The sequence below is a fragment of the Varanus komodoensis genome, unplaced genomic scaffold (genome assembly GCF_004798865.1).
Source record: "Varanus komodoensis strain SLA01 unplaced genomic scaffold, ASM479886v1 scaffold8, whole genome shotgun sequence".
Classification (NCBI taxonomy): Eukaryota; Metazoa; Chordata; class Lepidosauria; order Squamata; family Varanidae; genus Varanus; species Varanus komodoensis.
Genome location: NW_025336481.1, coordinates 10,369,333 through 10,380,682, shown reverse-complemented (window position 1 = coordinate 10,380,682; position 11,350 = coordinate 10,369,333). Strand labels below are relative to the sequence as shown.

Here is an 11,350-nt window from a genome sequence, read left to right as displayed (position 1 = left end):
CATTATAGTCACACATTTTGCTGTCTGTCACTATATGCCATTAGAACATTAGAGGGGCTGTGCTGGATCAGCTCACAGGCTCATCTGGCCCAGCATCCTGTTCACTGAGTGAAAGCACCCCTGGTCACAAGTGTGCCATGGGGGGCACTTCCAGGTGAGGTGTGTATGACTTCATCAACCTGCTCTATTCCCAGGATTTTTCAGCGGGACCAGCACCCACATTCCAAATACCTCGGCTCAGTCAACAGCTCAACGGAGAGTGCAGCCAAAAGATCCAAGGAAGACTGAGACTTGGAAGGGCAGCAAAGAAGGATCTAGAAAAGACTATTAAGGGGAAGGACATTTTCCTGGAGACCAAAGCCAAGATGACCCAAACTATTGTACTTCCAATCCCAATCTATGGGGTGTAAAAGCGGGGCAGTGGAGAAAACTGCCAGGAAGAAAATCGATGTGTTTGAAACAAGGTGCTGGAGGAGATCTTTGTGAATATCCAAGACTGGCAGAAAGATAACCAAGTCTGTCCTAGATCAAATTAAGTCAGAGCTTTCACTAGAAGCAAAAATGACAAAACTGAGGTTGTCCTACTTCCGACACATCATGAGAAGGCCCAACTCACTCGAGAAGACAATCATGTTAGGGAAAATTGAAGGCAGGAAAACCAAAGGGAAGGCCAAATATGAGATGGATCAAGTCCATAAGGGAAGGCACAGCCTTGTACTTGGGAGAACTGAATGGAGCTGTCACGGACAGGACTTTGGAGGGCTCTCATTCAGTCGCCTGACTTGACAGGACATCAGAAGAGCCATGTGTCACCCTCTCCAGTGTGTAGCCCCCTGTCTTCCCTGCTTCTTTCATCATCTTCTCACCAGGAAAGGAATCCATTAAGGAAGGAAGGGAGGAATAGTTGCACGATGCCTTCAGGCTGGTAATGCTTAGCCTCCTCTGCTGTCTCTTCGATTGCATGCTCCTCGGGGCAGAGCTATGTTGCTAGCAAAGCACCAGCTGGTGGTACTGTTCCAAAGCTGATAAACGACAGGAGGTCATTTGCTCAGATTTCATCAAGAACCCTGTAGCGTTCAGTGTTTTTCCTGCCAAGATTGCAGCAGGGCTGAGTCAGCATGGCTGGTCTGAGGTAACCTGCAAGCTGGCACCTGTCCAGAGATACTGGACTACAGTTCCCATTGCCACCCACCCACAGGGACACTTGGCTGGCTGGGGAGGATGGGAATCACAGCCCAACACCTCCATGAAAGGGGCAGGTTGGGGAATGGACAGCAAGAAGTTGGATGTGACCGGTGGGCATCCTGTCTGGTAGCTCATCTCTTGAACTGCCAGGGCCTCTGGAGAGTCGGGGATGCAGGGATGGAGAGGAGGGTTGGGCAGGGGGGCTGCAGCTGGATGGTGGGACACCTCCTTTGCCCACAGTTCAGTCGCCAGCACCTCCAGGTAGGCCTGGGAGGGGAAATTCTCCCTGAAATCCCACAGAGCCGTAGTCTGTGCCAATGAGGCTGAAAACAAGGTGGAGCTGCAGTCATGGTCTGCTGCTGCTGTGGGGGGGCATCTTCCGCTGCTCCACTGAGATGGACGGCTGTGCATCTTGGCTCCCTCTGCCTCCGAGTAAGAAGATCTTGGGGACACAGAAGCCCCAGGGCTGAAGCCTGCCCCGTTTGGATGAGTCTGCTCATCGTTTGTGGGGCGCAGGTTTTAGTGGTGTGGTATGTTTAGATAGTGTTTCCTCATACTTTTGGGATCTCATTGTCTGTGCCTGCATGTGTTTTATCCAGTATGCTTCCTTGGGAGAATGTTGACCTTAAAGATGGCCAGAGCATTATTCCTAAAAATTAAATAAACAGAGGCGGTTGTAACTTCCTGACGGAGCCCCTGCTTCGCATGCAGATCGTCCAAGCGGCTTGTGTGACACCCGGGACAGCGGCTGCCTGGCAGGGCAGTGTCCCCCCGTGCCGGGCTGGATGGCCCCCTGGGCTGATTCAGTGGAGGCAAATTCCTAGTTCCCGTCCTCTTCGGAGGATGACTATGGGCAGACTTTGCAGCATGTCTCCATCTGCCTTTTCAATACCTTCTTTGGCTGGAGGACTTGGAGAAGATAGAGATCTCCCCCTTTCCCAAATCATTCCTCTCTCTCCCCCTCCCCCGCCGACACACACACACACACACACACGAGTGTCGCTGGATGAAATTTCGGCGCACAGTCTCCTCCTTACCAAGCAGCGTCGGCGGGGAGAGCCCTTAATCGCGCACGGTGCACGTGCGTGCATGCGCACTTACTCCGAAGCAGAAGCCTCTCTTGCCGCTTCTGGACTCCGGGTTTCCCTCGCTCCTGCCCCTCCCTCCTCGTCAGAGAGGTGCGGGTGGGCGGGGGATGGGGGAAGGGAGACTCGCTCAGGTGCACACACCTGCTGCTCCCCCCAACCCTCCTCTTCCTCCTCTTTGTGCAGTGCAGGTAAGCCATTTCCCACGCACACCCACTTCGCATCCTCTCTCTCCGCTCTCCCCCGTGATGTCACACCTACTCTCGCAGGGCATGATGGGAGAATCCCACTGTTTCCCAACAGATGCACGGAGAGGAGCAGCAGCATAAAGCAGTCCCGGGAGACCAAGGTTCCTCCTCGCTTGCCGCGCTCTTCGCCTGCCCTTTCCCTCTTCTTCGACGTCTCGCCCTCCGGCCGCGGGCAGCGTCCAGGCGCTGGGCTGGGCTCCTCTCCCGCCGCCCAGCCTTCCCCGCCGCTCTCACCTGCTCCCTCGACCGCAGGGAAACATGCAGACGTCCCCGACGGATATGCCCAGGAAGAAACTTCTCCAGCGGGCGAAGAAGCCCTAGGGAGCCCGTCGGCAGCCGGGGCGGAGGAGGCAGGGAGGGCGAGTCACCCTCTTTGCTGGATGGTGCAAGCGGCTTGCCGGGAGGGGCGCTCGCGGGAGCGGCTCGGCCGAGATGCTGCCCCGACGGCTGGGGCTGCCCGGCTGAAGACGAGCCGGTCCCTCCGCGCCAGCGCCGCAGCCTCCCCGAAGCCGTCGTGACCTTGGGCGCCTCGGATTTCATGAGCGCCTCTCGCGTCTCCCGCGCCCTCTGAGATCTCCCCCTCCTCCCTCCCCCTCCCCGCAACTCCTTCCCTTCCCCACCCCCTCATGGCTGCATCAGAAGAAGCGACTGGCTGCTTTCTCCCCAGAGGCCGGTCTCAGAGCGACCCCAGCATCGCCAGCGACGCGGGGGGCACGGAAGGCGAGGGGCCCCTCAACGAGCAAGGTAAGCCCCGGAGCCCGTCTCCTCCGCGGCTGCCGGCTGGGCGAGGGGCTGGGCGAGGGAGAGAGCCGCTACGCAGGGAAGGGGGGCAGACCGCGGATGGGCGTGTGTGCTGCTCGCAGCTGCCAATCTGGCGGCGAGAGGCTGTCAGCGAAGGAGGAAAATTAGAAACATATTCCCTGCAGTCCCTCCAGAAACGCTGCGGCAGCGCCCGGGCTGGAAATAGGATTCCAGGAGGCAGCGCCGTTCCTCGTGGCGCTCGGGAGACGGCAAAGGTCGCCTGCAAGCCCCGGAGGCGATTGGGGGGCCGCGGGGCGTGTGCGGGGGGCAAGCCGCGAGCAGGCGCTGCGAGGCGCGCCTTTGGCTCCGCTCGTCCGCTGGACCCTCTGACCGTGCCGGTGTGGCATCCTCCCCGAGTTGCGTGTCCTCATAACAGCCCGTCTAGGTAGGCCGTTTTCGAGGGTCTTGTCTTACGAACGCAGTGGGAGGAAAAGGATTTGCCCAAGGGAGCCCCGAAAGGCCTGGCAAAGGGCAGGTTCCGATTTCCAAGGGCAGCCTAGCAGATGGACCAGCAGCATAGCGCCCCCGCCCCGACCTTCGCTCCGAGATGCTTCCCCGATCAGCACCATCCGCGATGCTGTTTGAACCCACGTTCGAAGAGGCCAGTCCCTTCCTTCCCCTCACTCCCCCCCCCCCCCCCCCCCCCCGCCACAGTCGTTTTGGGACCACTCCATTTCCGTCCTCCCAGTGCCAGCCTTTCCCAAGGGTGTCCAGTGTGAAGCGGCGAAGGATGTTTTGTCCCGGAGAGCTGCTGGGCACCCTCCTCTCTCTTCTCTCACCGCTGCTCTGCCCTCACCGCATCCAGCCCGCCCTCCAGCCTCCTCTAAAGCCACGGGCGTAGCAAGTGTATTTTTAGCCAATGGAAGGACCCAAAACGATGCTCCTGCATCCTGTGGGTAGGGAGCTGAGACAGCAGGACTGCTTCGAGTGCCTTTGTTGGGTACCACAGAGCCTGGCTCCTCTGGGCAAGAGACGTGCATGCTGGGTTTGCCCCTCGCTACTGAGTGAGGCAGGGCGGAGAGAGAGAGAGAAATGTCTAATAAAGCAGAAGTGGATAGGCTGTTGGCACGAGGTCACCATGGAGATGGTGGAAGCAGAGTAATAATTAAGTCAATGCCCCCCCCCCCTCGCACCCCGCTCAAGAAAGCAATTTTTGCTACACGCATCTAATCCTCTTAGGAAGTGCAGAGTGTGTTAAAAGTGTGTGTGTGGGGTGGGGGATAAGTCTGCTTTTGCAATCACTACTTTCTCTTTTTATATGGAAAAAAGGGGAGGATTTTGACCATACTGAAGAATCCACACCAGCCCCCTTTGCCCCCAGCCCCATTCACTTCAGCTTCTGTTGAAGCATAAACTCTTGTCGTTGAGGTACAAACTCTCTCAGGATTTCTCAAAAGAGCAGAAAGGGCATGGTGAGAGTCGATGGGGGGTTGGACCTGTGTGTGTATGTGTAAAATTATAAGCACAATTGCTTCTAGTCCATGTGAAATATGAGATAGATTAACAGAGCCATAATGGCAGGTTCTGTGACAAGAGAGATCTACTGCCAATCATCTCGAAGGCCCAATAGCATGTGGCTTTATCCAAACAGTGGGCCGTAGAAGAGTGACAGGGTCTCTTTGTGAGGAGCCGTTTACCCAGGGTCTTCATTAAATGCATCAAAGGGTGGCATTTTAGCACTTAGACATCAGGACAATCTGTGTAACTAAGAGAAATGAGGAGGGGACCCTGTTTTCACTCCTTGTAGGCTCACCACCCATGTAAAAATAAAATATGCTCTCCTTTGACCTCTTAGCCTCATAGCCTTATTATAGCTTGGGTTTCCTTTGACCCTTCTCAAACGCACTCTGCTTCTTCCATTGTATAGAAAATGTCCCCCTCTTCATTATTTTTAATTATTATTAAGCATTTTGCGTGCTTGAAAGCGTCTTTCTTTCTTTCTTTCTTTCTTTCTTTCTTTCTTTGGGTATTGAGCAATCCCTCAAGAGTGAGGAGGCAGTGGTTATGATGAAAGCTGCTTTAAAAATAGACAAAGTGGACATGGTATCCAAGAAAGCTTGGGCCACAGTAAAGTAGTTACTCTTTAAGGTGCCATAGAACAGTTTGTTGTTAAACAGAAAAGCTTCTTACAGAGACAGTAGTTTTGTTTATTTTTAATGCAGCACATAAACTTACAATAAGCCCCTCTCAATCACCATGCCAGAATTTCTGCACCAGACCAGTCCTGATCTATTGAAATCTGAGCTCAAAACCTGATTTGGGTTTGATATAAATCAAGGGAACACTGGTTCTGTTTGTCTATGAAGCAGAGCCTTGGAGTCTTCCTTTTCACAGCACTACTTGCCAAAAGAGACCATCCAGTTAATAATAAAGACTGGCTGCATCTGAGGTTCAATTCCCACAATCTAATAACTGAGGATCCTTGTTGCTCTGGAAACATTTTTTTAATGTGTGGATAATAAGAACAGCTGATGAATCTTCGCTGCCCAACCGTGCTGGTATGCCAAGTCAGGGGAACAAAGGATGCCACCAACAGAAATGTTAGACTTTTGCCCTGAGGGACAATAGTGTCTGAGGACAGGCATGTTATTGATGAGAGTTCGCATCTGAAGGCAGCAGAAACCATACATTCTCTTAATTTCAGTTTCATTCTCTGTCTCCCAGTCTCTAGGTAATGAAAACCAGTGTCGGCAGGCTTGCCAACAGATAGACTGTGTCTGATTTTTTTTTAAAGCTTTGTTTGAAGTAGGAGAGAAGGAAACACTTTTTTTTTTTCCTGGAAGCAAGTCCCTATTTGCATGAAGCACGTGAAACTATTTTGTTATGTTTTTCCTTAAACAATATCTAAATCAAGTCTAGATATTAAAATCAAAGCAAGAAAGCCATGTACAACACCCTATGGAATAGATGTGGAATAAAACACATGTGGCTTCAAACAGCTCAGTGTGTGGTGCTAAATGAAAATGCTTATAATCCTGTACGCCACTATTGTGCCTTTGTTTCCATCCTTTTTGTAAGCTGCATATGCATATTGCGGGATAGACTAAGAGGACAGTCTTTCACATGTGTGCTCAAGAGTTAATCCCATTGAGTTCAATGCAACTTACTTTCACGCTGTTTTACAGCATTTAGAAGCTTGAGGGGATTTGTATTCTGGCTTGATTTCAGCAGCATCCCATTGAAGGGAATAAATGGCATTCTGTCACTTTGGTGCTGTGAAGGCTGCATTCCTTCCAGTGGTGTAGGATCAGCTTTAGAGAATGCTGTTTCAGATCATAGATTACTCCAGCTGGGGCTCATCACGAGATATGGGAACTCTTTTGCCTTGTCTGCCCAAGTTCCTCAGTTGTAGATTTTTCCCAGTACTTCTCGGGGTTGGAGCACTGCAGTGGGAGTTGTGGATAGTTCTGGCTGCACCTCTTCCAGTGATATCTCTGAGGTGCAAAAATGGATAAAAATGGCCAACCAAATTCATCCAAGAAGTTTGGCACCTTTCCTATGATGCTTTTTAGTTTGGAGGGCAGAGGCCACAACAGAGGTGTATCAAATAGTGCAAGATGCAGAAAAATGGCTAAAGGGATGTTTCTCTCTTCCGTAGCCCCATACCTAATTGTGATCCAATTGAGTGTTCAGGATATACAGAAGAAAGCGTGTTAATTTTGGGTAGGAAATGTGTCTTCTAGGTGCTGTGGACTACCGCTCACAAAAGCCTCAGTCAGTGAGTCCACTGGATCCAGGTTATGTTGCCTTTTCCTGGGTTATACTGTTGGACCCAATCTGCTTCTAATTTTTCTTACCTATATGAACAATTTAGCAGGGAAAGAACAGAACAATAGCCAGATATATGGTAATGGTTGACAGACTAGTTTACAATCAGTAAGACCAGAAATCTTCATGCTGCAGACATATTTACCTGAGTGTAAGACCCTGTAAAGTGGGACATACTTCTGAGTAATTGCAAAATACCCAATAGGAAAGACTGAGTATAGCAAAATTGTGGCATTTTGCAGCAATAGCCAGACTGCCATACGATAGGGAAATGGTCAAAAAGAGATAAATGTATGGAGAACTGTGAGTCATGACTTGATTTTTGTAAAATCCAATTTGTTAATGCATGTATGTTTTAAGATGAATTTCATAATGCAACATTTATCTTCAGGTATCAGTAGATAGGAAAATTCAGACATCAATTTTTCTCCCAAGTTCCATAGTGTTTAACTATGGACTCCTTTTGATTGATGGACTGATTGATGTACAGTTATTTTTATGACTATTGTGTTCTTTTGCTCTTCCTTTTGAAGAGTCGGTGGGGAGGTGGTGGTGGTGGGGGGAGAAAGACAGAGAAAGAGAGAGAGATTATTTCTTTTTAAAGGCATCTGAAGCTTCTGCAAAGGCTCACTGGACTCATAAAGTGCCTTGCCAAAAGAAGGTGCTAATGGCCACTGGAGTATTAAACACGTTTATGGGAATGGGTCTCTTGAAGGCAATTGCTTGTGACAGCTCAGGGTGCCATCCTATGCATATTTAGACAGAGAAAGATCTACAACCTTGTGGCTGGCTAGGGAAATTGGACTTGTTTTATGCCTAAGCATATCGTGGGTTGTGCTTAAATGGAACATCTCGGATCTGCAGGAAACGTTCAGCGTGTGCAGCAAATGCTTGGTTTCACTGTGGCCCCCTTTCCCTGCCCTGCACATGCCAGGCGTGTGGCACATGATTTACCCAATTATCCTCATAGCCTATGGGCTGTTGCCATGCTGTCCAAGCCCACTGAGGTGTGTGGCACAGGATGGCTTCCGAGTCACCCCATAACCTTACAACTGGCCTGTGAAGAATAGGAAAGGACCAATGAGCAAGTGGCTGAAATATGGCAAAAGGTCCCACCTCTTCCCCAGGGGCTTTTCCTAAGGTAGCCCATCCGCTGCCTGGCTCAGGAGCTTCCACTCTGTCTGAACTCATCATGGTACATGGTGGGGGTGTCTTCCAAACCGCCCTTGAACTCCGCAGCAAGCCATGCATCCTGGGGTGGGGTGGGGGCACTTGTGCACTTGCGGGTTCTGAGAACGCAGCAGCTGGATTGATGCAAGGGGAATTAGACATCTCCCATGGCAGGTGACCAGCATGGGTGAGAGTGGAGGAAATGGACCGCAGTGGCTTCTTCTCCTTGGTGACCATGCAAACATGGCCAGAAATTTTTGGAGGACCAAATCCTGGGAGAAAAGCAACATGTGAAGACTGTTGACTTTATACCTTGCTCGTGGTGGTACTAGGACATTGGCTAGCACCTTCGGCTTTTTTTATGTGCTTCTATTCTCTAACGAATCCTATTTTCACTGCCTTTCCTGAACTAGGCTGTTAAAAGGAGAAGAAAAGATTTCTGAAACATGACTCATAAGGGCAGGGTAAAAAAATCCCTGCAATAAATTAATGATGCATTTTGATTTTTATGAATGCAGGTGGGAAAAGGCAGGCTTGGAGAGAGAATCCCAGGCTCCAGTTTTTGGGGGACCCCTGGCAGGATGCCTCGGTGGGCTTTCTCGGTCCTCTTCTCTCCCATCACCGATTCACCGTCGTTCTGCCTCTGGGCCTGTTGTCCACTCCTGCCCAGCGAGGAAAGGATGTCAGCGGCAGGCAGCAGCTGCTCCTTAATCTTTGGTTGCATCACGCCTGCAGTCTTTCCTCCTGGGCTGGTGGCCAGCAGGGTGGCAGGACCAGGGACTGCTGGGATGGCACTCTGCAATTAGTGAAGGTGCCAGCATCCTCCTCCCCACCAGCCCAAATTCTCCTTGAGCTCCCTCATCCCCGGCTGTTGTGCCATCCTTAAAGAACTGAGGATGGGGGGAAATGCATTCCCTCAACCAGGTGCGAGTGATTGAAATGCAACTTGTTTTGGGGTGGCCAGGTCTGGAACTCACAATGAAAAGCCTGCAGCTTTACCAAAGATGTGCTCCTTGGAGAGAGAAAAGCTGTTAGCTTGCTGATATGGATCCACGCTGCCGCCTTCCTTGGGAGCATGGCTACGGGACTGTGGCGAAGGGTGCTTGTGCCTCAGTGTCAGCTGCTGTACCACTGCCAAAGGGAGAGAGGGAGCAGGCAATTAGCTGGCAGGAGGAGCAGGAGTGGGGTCAAGGGTCGGCGGGTGCCTTGCCCAGTTGCGAGCCTTGGCAGGTGCCCAGTGATGCTGACTCTTGAGCATCGCCAGCCCTAAACTTGGGCAAAACAAAGGAGCGCAAAGGTGGAACTTGTGAGCAAGGTGGCCCAAGATATTCAGCTGCCAGGGCAAAGGCCAAGTGGGTGCCCCACTCCTATTCTCTGTTCCAAGGCCTCAGGACTCAGGGGCGAGTCTTCCTCCAGCACTGATGATGGACGACATGTTGCGCTGCGCTGGAAGGTTGCCTTGGGGAGTGTGGGGCAGGCTGCACGGTGCAGAGCTCTCTCCTCCCCTTGCTGCCCCCTCCCACCTAGCTCATCTGGCCCTTTTTTATTTATTATATTTATATCCTGCTTTCTCCCATTGTGGAATCCAAGGGGCCTACATGTCAATTCAACTTGTGACAACCCAGATTCAGGTTGGATATCGGGAAAAGCTTCCTCACTGTCAGAGCAATACAACATTGGAACCAGCTGCCTGGAGAGGTGCTGCTCTCCCACGCTAGAGACATTCAAAAAGAAACTGGACAGCCATCTGAGAGGGATGGTGTAACCTGGTGTCCTTTGCATCCCCTCCTTTGGGTTTAAAACAGCAAATTTTGAGAACTTTCTTCCTTAGAATTTGGCAAAATTGTTTTGTTCTTGAACCCAGTGATTGGTTGGGTCAATGGAGTCCTGTTTTCTTGCTTGAATGACTCTTCTGTGGATGCTTTTACTTTTTGAACCCTCTTTGGTGCAGGGCAGATGAGCTTTCTAAGCTCTGCCACAAGGTCCCTTGGATTCTGTTCAACTCCTATTAGCTTGAGATGTTTCCTTCATCTTAGGCCTCGTTTGTCGGTGCTTATGAGCTAAGGGCAATGTAATAATTTTGATTCTTGGGATATGTTTAGTGAGGCCAGAAATAATTCCCAGTGGGGAGAATGTCTGCAAAAGAATAGATCAGAGGCTGCTTCCTGAATTATGCTTATAATTCATAAGCTTGTAATGCTCCTGTCATGGGGCAGACCCGGCCACAGTCGCTGGCGACTTTGATAGCCAGTGGCTGTGTGTGCGAGTGTGCATAAGGCAGGGGTCTTCACAAAACTCTTACAAAAGAATTCGATTTCTGCAGAGCTCTCTGTGATGGTCTGGCCTGAAGGAAGGGGCCAAAGGCCCAGGGGGACAATACAAAATATTCCAAAATACCAGTCTATTTTAGCATAAAGCATTTAAGCTGCAGGATAAGCTGCAGATAACTCAGCCTTGACAATGGCATTCCAGCCCTGTAGAATGGGGAACAAACTGGAGAAATGCCAGGAGACCACCAAATGATTGTGGCTGGGGAGAAGGAGGTGGAGCCACAAGAAGAGATGCGGTTATGTGGGAATTGGGTTGGAATTCCCCCAGGTTTGAAGTTCTGCATTTCTGGGCTTCATGGACATCTCAGCTACTCTTGCCTGGGCACTGGTGGGCAGTGGGAAGTTTCTTGTGGAGAGCCATGGCAGGGGCTGGTGGTCTGATGATGGCTTGGCTTACAACCCTGCTTTCTGGGCATGGCATCTGAATCTCTGTAGGCCACGCCTGGGCACTGAGAAGCAACAACCAGGTAGCGTATTCTCCTGTCTTCACCCACTTCATAGTCATCCCCACTGTTTCCTACCAGAGACCTGCCATATTGCTTTGCCCAAATAATCTGCATCCGCCCTTCCTGGTGTTGCAAATCAACTATCTATGGTGCAATGGGACAAGCACTGATTATATTTTCTTTCTAAAAAGCAGCTTGCTTGACAGGGCAGACAAAAAGTACTTCACACAACAGGTTGTTGACTTAGAGCTCATCCTACGTCTAGGAAAAATGTTCTGCATGGTTGGCTGGGGAAAGCTGTAGGGTATCTTTTCCCT

General features: G+C 50.8%; 1 protein-coding gene across 1 annotated transcript in view; it reads left to right on the top strand.

The window, feature by feature from the left end:
- Positions 1 to 3,144: 3,144 nt before the first annotated feature.
- The window catches only part of PHACTR3 (phosphatase and actin regulator 3), a 228,136-nt gene continuing 219,930 nt past the window's right edge, over positions 3,145 to 11,350 (top strand). Inside the window, exon 1 of the mRNA XM_044455418.1 lies at positions 3,145 to 3,217. Within this exon, the coding sequence (XP_044311353.1) occupies positions 3,145 to 3,217 (73 nt within the window). The remainder of the gene's footprint in view (positions 3,218 to 11,350) is intronic.